Source organism: Macrobrachium nipponense, chromosome 45 (assembly GCF_015104395.2).
Source record: "Macrobrachium nipponense isolate FS-2020 chromosome 45, ASM1510439v2, whole genome shotgun sequence".
Taxonomy (NCBI): domain Eukaryota; kingdom Metazoa; phylum Arthropoda; class Malacostraca; order Decapoda; family Palaemonidae; genus Macrobrachium; species Macrobrachium nipponense.
The window spans coordinates 50503485-50522890 of record NC_061105.1 but is presented as its reverse complement, the minus strand read 5'-3'; the positions used below and the strand labels follow the sequence as shown (position 1 = coordinate 50522890).

The window sequence follows — 19406 nt, the reverse complement described above, 5'->3', positions numbered from 1 at the left end:
TACCCTCTTATCTAATCCTAAGGTCTTTGGTGCAAACTTAGGCTAATGTCTAGGCACATAGCCGGACAGGGTATGTTCTTAAATCTTACCTTGATTAAGGTTACTATATAAGCCAGGTTATTTTTGTTCACCCTTAAAGATATACAATCCTAGGTTTTAGGCTACAGACAATATCTACTACAGTCTAGTTAACATATTCTCACTGAATTGATGTAGATTGTTGGCTACTGCCTTGTAGGCTATTGCCGATATTGTTATCTGAAACTGAAAGCAGGGCCGTTTCTAGCTATAAGTGGACTAGGCGATTGCCTAGGGACCCCAAGCCACCAGGGGCTCCCTGGGTAGCTTGGAAAATTTAAATTGCCCAAGACACACAGGGGCCCCAATGAAAAATTTAAGTTTCCCTTTGCTTGCTGAATTTGATCCTGTAATGTAACAGCACATTGAGCGTGTTGAGAGTGGACATTTCAGTCATTCCAGCTATCTTGGAAATATCATCCAAAATAAACTTATTGCTACAATCAGCGGGAAAATAATGGACACAGTAGTGACTGAGATTAAACAGTCCAAATATTATTCAATCATTTTGGACTGTACTCCCGATGTAAGCCACCAAGAACAGATGTCAATTATCATAAGGACTGTTAAAATCGAGAAAGCACCAGAAATCAAGGAACATTTTATGGGATTTACGTAGCTTCTAAAAAAACAGGTCTTGATTTGTCATCATTGATTTTGAAGAAACTAATGAAGCTGAATATTCCCTTTGATGACTGCAAAGGACAATCATATGATAATGGTGCCAACATGAAAGGGAGGAACAAAGGGGTTCCAGCCAGACTTCTTGAGAAGAACCCTTGTGCACTTTAAGTTCCACGTGGGGCACATTCCCTAAATTTGGTGGTATCTGATGCAGAACAGCTTCAACAGATCCCATCAGCTATTTCTGCAATCCTAAGGGAACATATCTCTGTTGCACTCAAGACTTGGAGTGACACAAGGTGGGAGAGCCGTATTAACAGCATAGAGGCTGTGTGGTACCAGGCCTCTAATATAAGGGAAGCTTTGCTGAAGATCAGGGAATTGACAGTTCCTCTGACCAAGGTTGAAGCCCAAACTTTGGCAGAAGAGGTGAGGTCATACAGATTTATCATTTGCACAGTCGTATGGTATGACATTCTAACCCATGTGAACCATGTCAGCACTCCTGCCGTCTCCCACAATGCAGCTCGATGTGGCTGTTGACCTCCTCACTAAAGCAAAAACATCTCTGACTAACTAGAGAAGAACTGGCTTTGCTTCAGCTCAGACATGTATGAGGAAATGAATGTAGAGGTTGTAGTCAAAGAAAAAAGTTTAAAAAGCACAAAAAAGCACTTTGCTTATGAAGCCCCAGATGAGCCCATTCCAGATGCCATGAAGAGGCTAAAATGTTGTTGACAAAGATTGAATCTTTAACTGATAGGTTTGAAACACTGGGTGAAGTGCGAGACAGATTTGGAGTGCTGCTCAGTTTCCAAAAACTGGATGATTAGGCATTGAGCAACCAGTGTGACAACCTCTACATGACATTAAGCGCTGGAAATGAAAGTAATATTGATGGAAAGGAACTGGCAGTGTAAGTAAAAAACTTGCCCAGCTTACCCTTAGATGACATAACTGCTCTTGAGCTCCTCACCTTCATCCACCAAAAGAATTTGGTGGAACTATATCCCAACCTGTGGGTTGCCCTGAGAATCGCCTGCACTCTGCCTGTGACTATGGCGGCCTCAACAGGAAGGAGCTTCTAAAAGCGGAAGCTTATCAAGACCTATCTAAGGTCTTCCATGGGACAGGATTGACTCACTGGTCTTGCAATAATCATCATCATCCATGAGGTTGACAAGCAGGTGTCATATAAGGACATCATTCATGAGTTTGCGAGTAAAAAAGCCAGGAAGCAGACATTTTGAGGACAATACATTATTACTGTGAATAATATGAATTATTAGTTGTTTCTCTGCTAAGTGTAACTGTGATGTTAATTAAGTATTGTTTTAAGCGTCTTTTTTTTATTATCTTTGCACTTTGAAACAGATGTGAAATAAATAAATGTGAAGTGTAATAGTTTCTTGCATCTTAGTAAACCAACTAAAGGGCTAGGATTTGCTTCATCACAGTTTGACAAACCCCTCGTGGAAAAATGAAGTACCTACCTACCTATCTATCTAGGGCCCCCACATAGCTAGAAATGGCCCTGTCTGAAAGGATTATCTATATTTATTTAATAATAATTGTGGAACATTTCTTTAGATAAAATTTCTAGATAGAATAATAAATTCTCCAAAACAATTTTCACTCTTACAAATAGCTAATGATTACAAAATGCAAGAAGTGCCAACGTGTGCTGGTGAAATATAGCTGATAGCGGATTTTCACACACAATAAATCATTACTCCATAGTCTAAACTAAAAATTCTTAACTGGAACTTAAAATTATACACTTAGCTGAATCAATAACTGTAGAACGGACTTCTATGAGCCCTGGTTACTTGGGCAACCAAAAAGGGAATGATGGCTTGGTCGGATATTGGTCGTATGTAAACAATATGAAGATGCATATGCGAATGACCACTTCTTCTTCTTGCAGTTTTGACATAGGTAAACTGGGTATTATTGTTCGCTGATGATAATAGAAAGTGCCCTCTGAATCTGAGTCCATTTTACTCTATCATGTCATAATGGTTATCATTACAGCACAATACCCGGCCACAAAACCAGTTAAGAGAATTCTTTGACATTAGTCTGGTCGCCATGGAGCTCTGGATAGACCATGGAAAGGGCAGTACACGAGGATGAGACAGCGACTACAATAACAAAAATAAATATATATATTTTTCTAGCATTTCCTTCCATGTTTGGGGCCCATACTTTTATTGTTTTAGACATGATTAATTGTTAGAAAATCGTGGTGTGTTTCAAAAACTTATTTTTTCACACAAATCCTGAGATACTGGTAGAGGTCACTGAAGGGTCACTAGAGGTCACTGTAGGGTCACTAGAGGTCACTGGTGACCTGCTCATATGTAAGGTTGTACTATCAAGCCCCTGAATTCGTGGATTTTTCTTTTGACTATATCTAATCATTATTTGTGGGGAAATTCGCCTATTCACGTATTTTTCACTGAGAAATATTTACTAGATACTGTATTTCCACATCAATTATAAGACTAAATGCACTATTAAAATATTCAGGTACAGGCATTTTTAGAAGGTTTTTCTTGTGTTTGAACTGAAAACATAGGCAGGGGTCTAGTACACATCTGCAAATACTGGGGATCTACTGTATTGTCACTGGGATTGAGTAACCATGTAAAATTTCAGGTCCACTGAATGAATGGCACAGGTTGAAAACCGAATTACAAGATTTGAGGCCAGACAGACGCAGAAGTTGAGTTAAATAAATGCACTTAATAACGACAACTTGGACAGAGATCAAGTATACAGTTTCTGCCTTGTGTGAATTCTTTTGAAATTACTTTGATGAGAAAAATCTCTTTGATATACGAAGTGAAAGGTTCTCATGTATGAGTTCTCATGTGAGTTTTGAGAGTTCCTAATTGAGAAAAACTTCTTAGACATGTAGAACAAGTATATGGTTTCTCTCCCATATGAATTCTCATGTGATATTTAAGACTACTTGATGCAGTATAACGTCTTTGACATATATAGCAGCTATATGGTTTCTCTCCCCTATGAGTTCTAATGTGTTTTGTGAGATAATTTCTTAGAGAAAAACTTTTTTGACATATAGAGCAAGCATGTGGTTTCTCTCCTGTATGAGTTCCCATGTGTTTTTTGAGATCACTTGATTGAGAAAAACTTATTCAACATATAAAACAATTATATGGTTTTTCTCCTGTAAGAGTTCTCATGTGTGTTTTGAGAACACTTGATAGAGAAAAGAGATTCTGACGTAGGAAAAATCTATTTCTGGGCGAGGAAGCCGTGTCGCCCAGTGAAATGTGTCCTCTTTAGCATTATTCTAGTAAAATATTGCTATAATACCAGAGAACTGCTAAATTGGACATGTCAGAAGTCTCTGACTCGCTCACCTAAATAAAAGGTGTCGGTATAAAACTGGGGCGAGTGTTAGAACTATTATAAGGTTTTTCTCCTGCATGAGTTCTCATGTGTTTTCTGGGCTCAGTTTGTGTCGCCCTGTGAAATAATCCTTAAGTTCATTATTTCTAGGGTAAATAACCTAATAAATACCAGAGAAAAAATAAATTCAAGAAGATGTCAGTATAACTGACTCGCTCACTCTATAAAAGAAGTGTTGGTATGGAAACAGGGGCGAGTGAGACCACTACCACGAACCTTTTGCCATTTAGAACTTCTCACATCAAAATCCCCCACTTGAGAGAGCCGATCCTAAAGGAGGATGCGTCTGCTACTACTACTAATACCCACGCCAAGCGGAGTGCAGCGCCTCTAGTGGTCATCCTTTTCTATTAGCACGTTTGCGACGCACGCGATTTTTCTTCCTCTGTGTTGTGATCGTCCTTTTGGATTTATCCTTCGATATGGAACGCTCAGCTATTGCCGCAGCTAAGTTAAGTACCCGAAAGGTTTAGATTTCGTATTTTTGTCTTCCAGGGACCAGTATTTGCCGTTTTTTAGGTTATATACGGTCACCCGGTTGACTCGTGGCGGCCATGGGCCCGCCTCGTGTTGTTAAGATTTCCCAGTCCTCCATACTGGGACATCTTTTCTTTCCTTTCATGGGTTCTTATCACGTGTTACACTATTTATTTGAATCATATTATAGAATTTAGGAATTCACCGCCCATACCCTTGTCACCCAGTTATCTCTATGGTTTAGGTATTTAGGGGTATAGTGTTTTTCCCTAGTCCAGCATCCCAGCTTTTGCTCTTCATAGGCTACGGCTGGCTTCGAGTAGTCGACTGTTCTTCGGAACGGTTCGTCTTCTCCTGGATCTCTGTCTCTCTCACTCGTGTGTTCCTTCCATTCTTTTACGATGTATGTGTTTATTATTATGAATTTTATTTAGTGTTTATATTATTCTGTGTTAGGCTAGCTATTAGGGTGTCCAGTACCTTGGCAGTTCTATTACCTTTCGTGTTCATTCACACTTGGTACAGTTGGGTTCATGTGGTCACTGGCCTAGTGGTTGTGTTGCTTATCTCCTCTTGGTCCACCCTTGATCACGTGTCCCTCTGGGCGCCCTACCCAGCTCCCTTCCCTCCCTTCCACGTGGTAAGGGGGGGGGGTCTGGCCGGGCTCACCACGGTCGTCATGGCAACCGCGTGAGCGCCTCCCTCCCTCCCTCTCTCTCTCTCTCTCGGGGGCTCCTGGGAGTCCCGGCCAGCTGGGAGTCTGGGGAGACCACTTTTTCGACTCAGGATCCGTGGAGCTCCGGTGTGGAAGGGGGTTGGGGTTGGCCACCCCTCCCTCCGGCCGCTTCGGTCCTCTCCGGTGTGTCCCGTTCACTCTTCCTCCCCCTCTCCCTCCTTCACTCTCTCCCTCCACCATTTTTGCCACGGAGGAGGAGGCTTCACTCCCCTTTACGACAAAGATGGTGGAGACGACCCTTCATGCAGTTATGAAGGATGAACCCATTCCACAGCTCAGGGAAGCAGAGCCTACATCTCCTCTCTTCCCTGCGTTTGGAGAACTTTGGGAAAACTTACCGGCTACTTTCACGGTAGGAAAGCTGAAACCGGACTGTGCCATGGAACAGTTCGGCGAGAAGCTACCTAGACTGCCTGATAGCCTCATTCAGGCAGAATTTGATGCGAGGACTAGGCTAGGGAGATCACTCAACTCCCTAGTCATAACTGAGATGGCTGCTCTCTCGTATGGTACGGAGCCTCTTTTTAAGATCTTGGCTAAGTCCCAACTACAAACAGTAGGAGCAGATGCTTATGACTTTTTCATGGCCAGAAGAAACTGCCGTAAACATGTGTTGCAAGAGGCTACTATTCGCCATGAACCGAATAGACTTCTTGCTTCCAACATGTGGGGTGCGGACCTGTTCCCAGAGTCTTCTGTGAATGAGGTGCACCACGAAGCTTCAAGGCTTAACCAAAGCCTTAGAGCTCGATGGGGTACCTCAACCAAGAGGAAGCAGGAGAACCCTCCCTCTTCTGGTAAGAAACTCAAGAAAACCAAGAGGTTCCAACCATACCAGAAGCACCAGCAGCAGCAGCATTTCATCCAGGCCGTTCCAGTTACCCAACCGGGTCAGCCTTCGACATCAAAAGGACAGAGCCAACCCATCCTCTTGCTATCCCCCCAGAACCAACCCTCGACCTCGTACACCGTCTCCCCAGCTTTCAATCCCATGTTTGAAAGCCAGGCTTTCCCTACCTTCAATAGGTTCTCAAGGGGAAGCAGGGCGAGAGGTAACTTTCGCCAGCGAGGTTCAGGAAGGGCTACCAACAGAGGTAAGCACTTCAGAGGGGGACGTGGAGGCCATCCCACACAACAACAGTGAGGCTCCCCAGGTAGGAGGGAGGCTGTTCCTCTTCCGTCACAGGTGGGGGTTCAGCAAATGGGCACAGAGCATCGTGTCCAAAGGACTAGGTTGGAGTTGGATCAAAGATCCTCCACCAACCAAATCATTTCTTCAACTACCATCAAAGGAATTGGCAGATTATGCAGAGGAGCTCCTTCAGAAAGGAGTTGTTTCGAGAGTCAGGCATCTAAAATTTCAAGGGCGCTTGTTCAGCGTGCCAAAGAAAGGCTCTTCAAAAAGAAGAATAATCTTAGACTTGTCCCAGCTAAACTTTTTCATTCGCTGCGACAAGTTCAAAATGCTGACCATCTCGCAGGTACGGACCTTACTTCCCCGTGGGGCCGTCACCACCTCTATCGATCTTACAGACGCATACTATCATATCCCTATCGCGAGACACTTCCGCCCATACCTAGGTTTCAAGCTAGGAGACCAGGCATTCTCTTTCAAAGTGATGCCCTTCGGACTGAATGTAGCCCCCAGGGTATTCACGAAAATAGCGGAAGTAGTAGTTCAACAACTGAGATCACAAGGGATAATGGTAGTAGCATACCTCAACGATTGGCTGATTTGGGCACCAACCGTCGAGGAATGCCGCAGAGCCACAGAGAAGGTAATCCAATTCCTGGAACATCTGGGGTTCCAGATAAACAAAACGAAATCCAGATTCACCCCGGAGACTCGTTTTCAGTGGCTAGGCATCCAATGGGACTTATCCTCTCACAATCTGTCAATTCTGGTGATCAAAAGAAAAGAAATAGCCAAGTCAGTGAGGCAATTCCTCAACAACAAGCAAGCTTCGAGGAGAAACCAGGAAAGAATCCTAGGTTCCCTCCAGTTTGCCTCAGTGACAGACGTCCTTTCGAAGGCAAGACTGAAAGATATAAATCGAGTTTGGCACTCAAGAGCAAATGTCAAATCTCGAGACAAGTTGTCAGTGATTCCACAAATCCTTCGCAACCAACTTCGTCCATGGGCGAAGGTAAAGAATCTGTCCAAGTCAGTTCCCCTTCAATATCCTCCTGCGGCGTTAACTATTCACACAGACGCCTCCCTAACCGGTTGGGGAGGATATTCTCAGTTCAAGAAAGTTCAGGGGACTTGGTCCACTCAGTTCCGCCAGCTCCACATAAATGTTCTGGAAGCAATGGCAGTATTTCTTACCCTAAAGAAGCTCCTTCCCCAAAGAAGTCTCATCTAAGGCTAGTTTTGGACAGCGCAGTAGTAGTACACTGCATCAACAGAGGGGGATCCAAATCCAAGCATGTGAACCATGTCATGATAGCCATCTTTTCCTTAGCGAACAGGTACAAATGGCATCTATCATCCACCCATTTAGCAGGGGTAAGGAATGTGATAGCGGACGCCTTGTCCCGTTCAGTTCCTCTGGAATCAGAGTGGTCTCTGGACGACAAGTCGTTCCAGTGGATATGCCGGAGTGTTCCAGGTCTCCAAGTAGATCTATTCGCCTCACAAGCGAACCACAAGCTCCCTTGCTATGTGGCCCCCAACCTGGACCCTCTGGCCTATGCCACGGACGCCTTGTCAATAGACTGGAATCAGTGGAGAAGGATTTACATCTTTCCTCCAGTGAATCTTCTCTTGAAAGTTCTGAACAAACTCAGGACTTTCAAAGGACAAGTAGCTCTTGTAGCTCCAGATTGGCCAAAGAGCAACTGGTACCCCTTGCTACTGGAATTGGGTCTCCGACCTCGACGGATTCCCAATCCCAAACTGTCTCAATCAGTACAAATGAGGACTGTGTTTGCTTCCTCAGGAATTCTCAGGACCCTAACTTTATGGACTTCATGAAGTTTGCGGCTAAAAAAGATGCAGATATTGATCCCCAGAACATCCTCTTCCTAGAATCAGATAAGAGGGAATCAACTCTAAGACAGTATGATTCTGCTGTCAAAAAGTTAGCATCTTTCCTGAAGGAAACAGACACTACAACCATGACAGTTAACTTAGCTATATCCTTTTTCAGGTCCTTTTTTGAGAAAAGTCTAGCAGCTAGCACTATTACCACTAATAAATCAGCTTTGAAGAAAATCTTTCAGTTGGGTTTTCAAATAGACTTAACAGAATCTTACTTTACGTCTATTCCCAAAGCCTGTGCTAGACTTAGACCTTATGAGAGACCTACTTCAGTTTCATGGTTTTTAAATGATGTCCTCAAGCTAGCTTCGGACACTGACAACTCGACTTGCACATTTATAATGTTACTTAGAAAGACGCTATTTTTACTAAGCCTGGCCTCAGGGGCCAGAATTTCAGAACTGTCGGCTCTATCCAGAGATACGGAACATATGGAATTTCTCCCTTCAGGAGAAGTTTTACTTTCCCCGGATCGCAGCTTTTTAGCTAAAAATGAGGATCCTCTAGCAAGGTGGGCACCTTGGAAAGTCATTCCTCTTCCCCAAGATCCCTCTCTCTGTCCAGTAATGACCTTAAGAGCCTTTCTGTCTCGGACATCCTCTAGATCCTCAGGTCCTCTCTTTATGAGAGAAAGAGGTGGCACCTTATCAATAAAAGAAATCAGACAGCAGATCCTTTACTTCATTAAACAAGCCAATCCTGAATCATTCCCAAAAGCACATGATATCAGGGCAGTAGCTACCTCTATTAATTATTTCCAACACATGAATTTTGATGATCTTAAGAAATATACTGGATGGAAATCACCGACAGTCTTCAAGCGTCATTACCTAAAGTACTTCGAATCCTTAAAATTTTCAGCAGTGGCAGCGGGAAACATAGTTTCCCCTGACTCTGCACAGTAGTTATAGTTGAAGATCCAGGTCTCCTTTCTACCTACTTTGTCTAACATGTCTCACCCTACCGTTATGCTCTACATGGTCCTCTAGCCTTAGCTGCTAGGATGATATATTGGTGGAATGTCCCTTATTTTTTTGCTAGGGACACCCACATAACTGTACATATAAATGTGCTTCAGTGTTTCTACCCTTATTTTTATGCTAGGGTAGAACACAATAACTTTTGTATATTTTGTATATATATTAATCTAGTTTTAGTGAATCTTCTTGAGAATTTGTTTTGATACCATAATATTAAGCTATGCTTTGCCCTTTATTATTATATTAAGCTAGTTTTAAGTACCTTTATATTGTAATTTTGTATCATAACTTTTGATTCACTTATATTATACAGTGAACCCTCGTTTATCGCGGTAGATAGGTTCCAAACCCGGCCGCGATAGCTGAAAATCCGTGAAGTAGGGACACCATATTTACGTATTTATTTAACATGTATATTCAGACTTTTAAAACCCTCCCTTTATGTAGTACTGTTAACAAACCACCCTTTAATGTACAGAACACTTAATGCATGTACTACAGTACCCTAAATTAAAACAGGCACAAATATTAAAATATTAGAATATTAAAGTATAAAAAAATAAAGATTGTTACTGTACTCACCACGAAAGAAGTTGAAGAAAAACTTGAATGATGATGGCGATGAATTTGCTGCACAGTAGAAATGATGATGATGATGCTGATGATGTCTTCTACTGTGCAGCCAATGATAGTATTTTACGTCTCTTCAGACGGAGGTGTCTTTTCCTGGGACACCTCTTCAACTTCTTCCTGGGACACTTCTTCAATTTCTTCCGAAGGCATAGTAGCAGGAGGAACTGGCTCTTTTTTGCGAGGCTGGAAGAACATTGTGATCGGAAGTTGCTGCCGCTGCTTCTTTTTTCGCTCGAAGAGCATCCTGTAGGGAGTCATGTCTTCATCGATTTTGTTGCAGAATTGCAGAGAATGAACCATATCCTCGTCCCACTCTTGCGACAATTCTTTCAACTCCTTCGCAAGGTTGCAGAGCTTGGCAAGCCGTTCTAATGTTAAGCCCGTTTCTTCGACAATTTCTTGGGTCTCTTCCTGTGTTTCACTGTCTTCGTCACTGGCCGATTTCGTCAAGTCTTCGAGGTCTGCGTCAGTAGCAGCTGGGAATGGCAGTCCAACAACTCGTCAACGTCTTCAGTCGTCATGTCGCCAAACCCGTCACCTCCAATTATCGCAGCCAACTGCACAGATTTCCGTACTGCAGAGTGTTGAATCTCAGCAGGTGTAAATCCCTTGTCATCGTAAACAATCTGGGGCCACAACTTCTTCCAGCTCGCATTAACAGTAGCAGGTTTCATTTCTTTCAGTGCCTTCTGGATGTTCTGCAGGCACGTGGCTATTGTGTACTGCCGCCAGTATGCCTTCAAATTGAATGTTTCATCCTCATCATCTTGGGCAGCATCCACACATGCAACGAGGTCCGCCAAGGTATTCTTCGTGTAGAGGGCCTTGAACGCCCTGATAACCCCCTGGTCCATCGGTTGAATTAATGACGTTGTGTTGGGTGGCAGGAACTCAACCTGAATGCCCTCATGCGACAGATCAGTTGCGTGTCCACCAGCGTTATCCATAAGGAGAAGGAGCTTAAATGGCAAGCCCTTCTCTAAGAGATATTTACTGACTTGTGGGATAAAACACTGGTGGAACCAGTTGGAGGTCAGCATCTTCGTAATCCATGCTTTTGGATTATGCATCCAGTACACGGGAAGGAGATTCTTATTTTTATTTTTCAAAGCGCGAGGGTTTTTTCGATTTGTAAATAATGCCCCGGCTTTAGCAAAAATCCAGCAGCATTGCCACACATCACGAGGGTAACACGATCTTTGAATGCTTTAAAAGCCAGAGGCTTTGGCCTTCTTTCTTTGAACTGGAAAGTTCGCGACGGCATTCTCTTCCAAAACAAGCCGGTCTCATCCATATTAAACACTTGTTCGGGCTTGTATCCGCCTTCAGTGATAATATTCTTAAATGTCTCATTCGCGTAAGTTTTAGCAGCGGTAGTGTCAGCGGAAGCAGCCTCGCCATGCAGGGAAACGCTTTTCAGGCCGAAGCATTTCTGAAATTTCGCGAACCATCCTTTACTGGCGGAAAAACGTTGTTTCTGAGGCTGGGAATCAGTGGATGTCCCTGCTTGAGGTTCATCTAGTACATCATCTTCGTCTTCTTCAGCATGGTCGCCATCGTCGTCTTGAGGTTCCTTTGCCGCAAAATTCTCATACAAACTCAAAGCCTTGGTTCGGATGGTGTTCGTATCCAAGGCTATGTTCTTCTTCCGGCAGTCGGCAATCCAGATTGCTAAAGCACCTTCCATACGGACAATCGTTTTATTACGAGCAGTAACAACTCGCTTCACTGACCTGCTAAAGGTGATGGCAGCCGTCTTTCTAATGTTCGCTTCGTCCTTCTTAATGTAGCGAACGGTGGATTCGTTCACTCCAAAATGGCGGGCTGCGGCCGCGTAACTTCTGCCTTCTTTCAACATATCGAGAAGTGTCACCTTCTCAGCAATCGTCATCATTTTTCGGTGGCGTTTAGGCTTACTACCAGCCTTAGCAGAAGCAGAACGCTTGGGAGCCATTGCAGGGGTTACGTAAACAGAAAGTTCAACAAAAAGTTCAACTTCAAACAGTCACGCACAGCACAGGTTAAAGTTACACAGTAACGTAGCAGCATCTACCGGGCGAGAGAGCGGCAAACAAAGTGGCCGCGAGAAGATGCTACTGGTCGGAGACAAGCCAAGCTGCTGCGGATCGGAGAAGCGGTCAAAACACCAATCACAGGCTAGATTACAAAACTTCGGAGCTGATTCGTCATCTATCAGCATTGGAACCAATCACAGTCCGTCTTACATGCTACGTAGAAGTTACAAATTCAAATATGTACAAGGTACAATAGATGCTTTACGTACGCTATTTTACGCTTGTTTTGTTGTAAGATGCGTACGCTTATTCGAGATGTGATTTTTGCAACAAACAATATTATTGGATGCAGTACTACGTATACATACAAAAGATTCAAGGAAAAGATGCACATCCATTACATTTGTAGTAGTAGCCATCAGCAGCCTTACACCATTCAAATATGACAAAGTCAGACTACATCTGATTTGCGTTTCATGTTCGATTTAATTTTACTACGTATACTGAATTATCGTATGATCACATTCTCTTTTCGTGTTTTATTTCTTTCTGTACTGAAATATATGTCATATGTAATGCAATGAACCATCAGTAAGAGCAGATATTACTAATTATTAATGGAATTAACGAAATATTTGGGGTCTTCATATATTGCGGCTATTTTCGAAATTTCCGGAAAATACGCGATATATTTCTTTTATAATATATACATACGTAATGAAAAAAGTCCGCGAAGTCATGAATCCGCGATGGTCGAACCGCGAAGTAGTGAGGGCTCACTGTACTCTTATTTTATTTTATTGTTTCATTAAGACCCTCCATTGTCATCTTGTGCTGTTTCTCTGGTGCTATTTCACAGGGCGACACGAACTGAGCCCAGAAAAGGGATTTTGACGAAGGAAAAATCTATTTCTGGGCGATGGGTTCGTGTCGCCCTGTGAAACCCACCCTTATTACCCACCCTGCAGCCCAAGATGGACATCTTTAGAAAAGGATGACCACTAGAGGCGCTGCACTTCGCTTGGCGTGGGTATTAGTAGTAGTAGCAGACGCATCCTCCTTTAGGATCGGCTCTCTCAGGTGGGGGATTTTGATGTAGGAAGTTCTAAATGGCAAAAGGTTCGTGGTAGTGGTCTCACTCGCCCCTGTTTCCATACCGACACTTCTTTTATAGAGTGAGCGAGTCAGTTATACTGACATCTTCTTGAATTTATTTTTTCTCTGGTATTTATTAGGTTATTTACCCTAGAAATAATGAACTTAAGGATTATTTCACAGGGCGACACGAACCTATCGCCCTGAAGTAGATTTTTCCTTCGTCAAAATCCCTTTTTTGAGATCACTTGATTGCGAATAACTTCTTTGACATATAAATCAATTATAAGGTTGTTCTCCTGTATGAGTTCTCATGTGTTTTTTAAGATTAGTTGAGAGAGAAAAACTTTTATGACATATAGAACAATTATATGGTTTTTCTCCTGCATGAGTTCTCATGTGGTTTTTGAGATCACTTGATTGAGAATAACTTCTTTGACATATAAATCAATTATATGGTAGTTCTCCTGTATGAGTTCTCATGTGTTTTTTTAGATTAGTTGAGAGAGAAAAACTTTTTTGACATATAGAACAATTATATGGTTTTTCTTCTGTATGAGTTCTCATGTGGTTTTTGAGAACACTTGATTGAGAAAAACTTCTTTGACATATAGAACAATTATATGGTTTTTCTCCTGTATGAGTTCTCATGTGTTTTTTGAGATCACTTGATTGAGAAAAACTTCTTTGACATGTTGAGCAAGTATATGTTTTCTCTTCTGTATGAGTTCTCATGTGTTTTTTGAGATCACTTGATTGAGAAAAACGTCTTTGACATATAGAGCAGCTATATGATTTCTCTCCCATTTCACAATTATATGGTTTTTTTCCTGTATGAGTTCTCATGTGTGTTGTGAGATTACTTGATTGATAAAAACTTCTTTGACATATAGAACAATTATATGGTTTTTCTCCTGTATGAGTTCTCATGTGTTTTGTGAGATCACTTGATTGATAAAAACTTCTTTGACATATAGAACAATTATATGGTTTCTCTCCTGTGTGAATTCTCATGTGTCTTTTGAGGTTAGTTGTGAGATAAAAACTTTTTTGACATATAGAACAATTATATGGTTTTTCTCCTGTATGAGTTCTCATGTGGTATTTGAGATTAGTTGAGAGAGAAAAACTTTTTTGACATATAGAACAAGTATATGGTTTTTCTCCTGTATGAGTTTTCATGTGTCTTTTCAGCTCACTTGATCGAGAAAAACTTCTTTGACATATAGAACAATTATATGGTTTTTCTCCTGTATGAATTCTCATGTGGTATTCTAGATGACTTGATTGAGAATAACTTCTTTGACATATAAAACAATTATATGGTTGTTCTCCTGTATGAGTTCTCATGTGTTTTTTGAGATTACTTGATTGAGAAAAACTTTTTTGACATATAGAACAATTATATGGTTTTTCTCCTGTATGAGTTCTCATGTGGTCTTTGATATTAGTTGAGAGAGAAAAACTTTTTTGACATATAGAACAATTATATGGTTTTTCTCCCGTATGAGTTCTCATGTGGTTTTTGAGATTAGCTGAATGAGAAAAACTTTTTTTACATATAGAACAAGTATGTACTTCCTCTTTATGGGCTCTCATGTGGGATTTCTCTCTTTTTGAAAACGCATCTCTCCTGCCAAAATGTCTACTTTCTTCTGCAATACAGATCTTCTTTACGCTTTCATCATCACAGCTTGGAGAGATGCCCTCCTCATACTTAACAGATTGGGATGAACAGTTCACATCAAATTCACCATGGTCAAAAAATTCTGGTTCTGCCTTGACTTCTAAGAAGGGGTCTGCAAATGAAGAGCCTTCACCTGTGTTTTCAATAAGACCCTCCTCCAAATTCTTTTCCTCTTTGATTAACAACAACGATGACGATTTTTCAGCTTCCATTTTCAGGATGTTCTATGTACAATACTCAATCCTTGTAAGGAGCTGATTAAATTGTCCTGTTGTAATACTCTGAAATAAAATGAAAAAAAAAATCAGAAAAATATATTCTGAATAGCACCATTCATAAAAACTAGAATGAGAAATTCAAAACAATCTCATATTTTACAATAGTGAGTGCTTTTCTCAACTCTGAAGTAAGCATCCTCTGGGAAAACAAAAAATATCACAATGCAATGGTCATTTGGACAGAATATGTCCCAGTAGATATAAAAAAAGCATCACTGGATGCTGTTTGGAATCAACAAATTTATTTAGGCCAAAGTGGGTCAACAATTCAACCACCTTTTTCTACCTTTACCACAAATTCACGACTTACTCTAGTTTTGACTATCAAATGAACATCATCTTTCCTTCATGAACTGGGAGTATTATAAAACTATTTAAGAAGAATGTTTTTTTCTTATACGAATTACATTTACATTTTATGGTAGAAGAGGCTATTTTCATTAGGAAAAATACAATTTTTTTGAAGTAAATTGTATTTTTACTAACTATATAAACAACCAATCCTTTACATTAGGAATTACTTATGCCAAAGCTGGAAAATGGCTGCTTGACATCTAAACAAGGCAGACAGGTAGTTAAACTACCATTTGGTTGGTAGGAGCCCAGCCCATCTGAACATAAACATATAATTGCTTTTGGCCCAGGTATCAGACTGAGGGGTAGCATGAGGTGGGCCTAATGTGTAAAGGGCCTCAGGTTTGTATAGTTAGGGAAAATGCAATTTACTTACAAAAAAATTGTCATTTGTTCATACACAATACACAAACCCTCGGTCCTTTACATTAGGAAAACTCATTCTTGGAGTGAGGAATCTGAATGAGTCTGTAGAACTGAATGGAGTTTGCATACCTGGATTTTCTTCCTAGTCGAAAGGGCAAAGAAGAGAGTCATGCCTCTGATGAATTGAATAGAGTACAGGGACTGCATGACCAAACATCAGACTTCTTGGCTTTTCTTGAATGAGGGAGGAAACGTAACCCCTTGAATGAGGGAGGAAACGTAACCCCATATGACAAACAAGCTGGGATGAATCTCAGAGTCAAAGACAGAATGGTAAATATAAGCAGTTTGATTACTGTCAGGAGCCTCTCCTTCCTCTCCTTGCTAGAGAAAGGGGCAGTTGCCTCTATAATCTAAAAGATAAAGAGAATGGTTGCTCAATTGCAAAACTTACCCTGCATTGGTGTCAGTTCCAGCATGTTACGGCTTAATCCACTCTCTGCCTGATGGAATGGAAGAGGTATGAAGGGAGGGAGAATAAGACGGGACAATCACGGAGAAGAAGACGGGACAATCACTCCCACATTCATTCTCACATCCACAACTGTACATCTAAGGCAAACTTGTCCTGATAGAGGAGCTGGGTACCCAACACAACTTCTTGAGCAGGCAACACCTATCCCAAGGCAAAAGTCTCCAAGGACTTGTGGGCTATGTCCTGAAGGTATAAGGAAGTAAAGATGGTCTGTCGAGACCACACCATAACCTTCAGAACCTGATGGACTGACAGATTCTTCTGGAATGTGAGGGTTGGATCAATGCCCCTAACCTCGTCAGCTCTTGGATGGGAAGTACCGTGTCGTTTATGCCAGCAGCAGAGTACACACTTCTTATCATCTCAGGAAGGCAGAAAGAAACCATGTTCTTGGACACTTCTTTATTGGACAAGCCAGTACTGCTAATGAAGAGTCAGTGACACTCAGGTTGGAAATGCCCAGTCCTCTTCAGAAAAAGCTGCACCACTCTAATAAGACAAAGTAGCATTTCGTCTGCATCGTTATCAACGAAGTCCTATAGGGAGGGTATCATAAAGGACTCAAACATGGCATCAAGGACCTACGGGTTTTGAGTCTTTGCCAGGAAGTCCGGAATGAAATTGATCATAACAGATCCCCATCCCCTTGAGTGTTTCACATCGAAGTCCATGAACTTCGCCTCCTTTCTTCATCGATGCCAGGGCAAACAGGAACACGGTCTTAAGGGTCAGATCCCTGTTTGATGACCCTCATAAGGGCTCGTACAGTGCATGAGTCTGGCTCCTCAAAATGAGAACCCTGGTGGGCAAGAATTTTCAAAGCTGAAGCTTATCATCAAAAGCAAAATCTCCAGATAGGAGGAGATATGTACCCCATTCAGCCTATGTACTATTCCTTGGGGAACTCGATAGCCTTTCACTCTTGAAACAGAGAGAAAGTTCTCTCGGCAAAGGACGAAAAGGAAATCAGCGACCTACTAAAGAGTAGTTCCGACAGGAGAGATACCCATCTACGACGTCAACTACAAAAGCTGGCCGATTTTCCTTAGTATACTGTTGCAGAGGACTGTTTGAGGTATCCAGGCATCTATGTTGCTGTGCAGGGCAAAAAGCCTCTTGCACGCAAGAGATGGTGGATAACCTCCAGCCGTGAAGAAGCAAGGACTGCACTGCCTGATGATACTACTCTACGTGTGGCTGACACAGAAGGTTGTGCCAGGAAGGAATCTCTCTCGGTGCTTCGGAGAGCAGAGCTAGAGTTGGGATGGTGACGAATGCTCTGGTAATCACTTTGCAAAGCAGACAAAATGGAGGGAATGCATAAACGTCAAGGTTTTCCCTGGCAAGACGGAACAAAAGACCTGATGTTTTTTGTTGTGCAGGTTAAATTACCTCTCTGTGATGTCTGGATGAAGGGATCACTCTGTCCTATCACCTGATTCTGGTGGCTGAGCTCATCTGCCACAACATTCCTTTTCCCTGGAATGTATCTGTCCGACAGCTCCGCCAAGTGAGCTACCGCCCACTCGTGCACCTGCAATGTCAACAGGTGAAGCGGGGGAGATATGAAACACCCCTGCTTGTAAGGGGTTAGGTATGAAACACCCCTGCTTGTAGACACATGCCACTGACGTGGTGTTCTCGCTCAACAACAACCAACAACAACAAGGAATGCCCCATCATCAATACCGAAACTCTTGGAGAGCCAGGAAGGTTGCTTTGAGTTCCAGGATTTTGATGTGGAGGTGTCTGTCGAGTTGGTTCCACATCCCTGAAGTCGGTAATCCTCCAGGTGTGCGACCCATCCCTTGGTCAATGCATCCGGGAGGGGGAGCATGCAAGGATACTCCTTTTACGAGATTCCTGGCATCCAACCACCAGTCTAAATCCTCTATCACTTCCTCCAACTGGGGAATGAAAAAGGAATGAGGATCTTAACATTGGGACCAGTACTCATTCATTCTCCACTAGAGTGAACAAAGGTGAAGCCGCCCATGATGACAGATGACTAACTACGACTTGCCGTTGCTGTGCTGGTTGCTCCAGCTGAGACAAGAAATACTGCGGTACCTCCCTGAACCTGCTGATAAAAGACTCTGAGGCAGAAACTCTTGCTTTTACCATATTTATCAGCATGCCCAGGTACATTATCCTCTGATTGGGGATGAAATTGGACTACTTGAAATTTACCACAATCCCATGGGTGTGGCTAAACTTGAGGAGTTGATCCCTGTCCCGTTAAAGCAACTGCTCGCAGCAATTCGCCAGGACTAAACCGTCATCGAGATCCCTCTACAGACGTATCTTTTGTGAATGGGACCTCCAGGCTTGCTGCCTCTTACTGCAAAAGAGAATACCTTCTGAAGGAAGACGCTGCAACAAGAGGTCCAGACCTAGTCGTACTAAGTCTGGGTCAACCTGCTTTGTCAGCAGAGACCTCTCCTAAGGCATATAGTAGTGCTTCTGAGAAGGCAGAGGAGGGGGAAGTAGCTTGTCAGAACGATTTGCCCTAAGTAAATTCTCTTGCACAGTGGCAAGATTATTCACCTGGTTAAGTACTCCTTTGGCAAGTGAGGGTCATGGCAGCCCCATCAAAACCTTGGGTTCTTTTTTTGGTCCCCAAAGGGATTTGAGACGCGAGAAGAGGCCATGGTCCCTTCCACAAGATCATTGTGCCAATGAATCAGGAAGATAATCCCTGAAAAAGTCCTCTGTATTTTGGGGGTGTCCACATCCTGGGGGAAAGGACCCTTGAATCCTTCCAGGGTGCAGTTCTCCCGATCGACTCTCCCGGCAGCAGAGAAAACTTCGACAGACCACTTCAATCTGTCCTAACAACTTGGTTGTACAACTGGTGCAATCCTAGGACTCAGCCAGGAGTGTAGGCCTTTGCAGCTGAACTCTGGGGAGAAGACTCTCCAGAGTTTCTCCTGGCCGATTTGTTGCTCCCTGTAAAACCCCAGGAGGTAAAGGGAAAAGGAGAGGAGGATCAGGCACTCTCAACCTTCCTGCTAACCAAACCAACAGGAGGCCGTGTCACAAGCAATCATCAATACATGGTGAT

General features: G+C 42.5%; 4 protein-coding genes across 4 annotated transcripts in view; 1 reads left to right on the top strand and 3 right to left on the bottom strand.

Annotated features, from left to right (window-relative positions):
* LOC135214505 (zinc finger protein 239-like) overlaps positions 1 to 19406 on the top strand; it is a 427341-nt gene that overhangs the window by 19359 nt on the left and 388576 nt on the right. The gene's annotated exons all lie outside the window — the stretch shown is intronic.
* LOC135214239 (tigger transposable element-derived protein 1-like) lies at positions 10459 to 11082 on the bottom strand. The gene has a single exon (XM_064248302.1). It carries the CDS (start codon positions 11080 to 11082, stop codon positions 10459 to 10461), a length of 624 nt encoding a protein of 207 aa, XP_064104372.1.
* LOC135214238 (tigger transposable element-derived protein 1-like) lies at positions 11118 to 11903 on the bottom strand. Its single transcript, XM_064248301.1, has one exon. The coding sequence runs from the start codon at positions 11901 to 11903 to the stop codon at positions 11118 to 11120; it is 786 nt and encodes a 261-aa protein (XP_064104371.1).
* LOC135214165 (zinc finger protein 271-like) lies at positions 13371 to 15084 on the bottom strand. The gene has a single exon (XM_064248236.1). It carries the CDS (start codon positions 15019 to 15021, stop codon positions 13570 to 13572), a length of 1452 nt encoding a protein of 483 aa, XP_064104306.1. The 5' UTR covers positions 15022 to 15084; the 3' UTR covers positions 13371 to 13569.

Coding starts and splice junctions, on each gene's coding strand:
- LOC135214238 (XM_064248301.1), bottom strand. CDS start 11,903: ATGACGATTGCTGAGAAGGTGACACTTCTCGATATGTTGAAAGAAGGC.
- LOC135214165 (XM_064248236.1), bottom strand. CDS start 15,021: ATGGAAGCTGAAAAATCGTCATCGTTGTTGTTAATCAAAGAGGAAAAG.
- LOC135214239 (XM_064248302.1), bottom strand. CDS start 11,082: ATGCATAATCCAAAAGCATGGATTACGAAGATGCTGACCTCCAACTGG.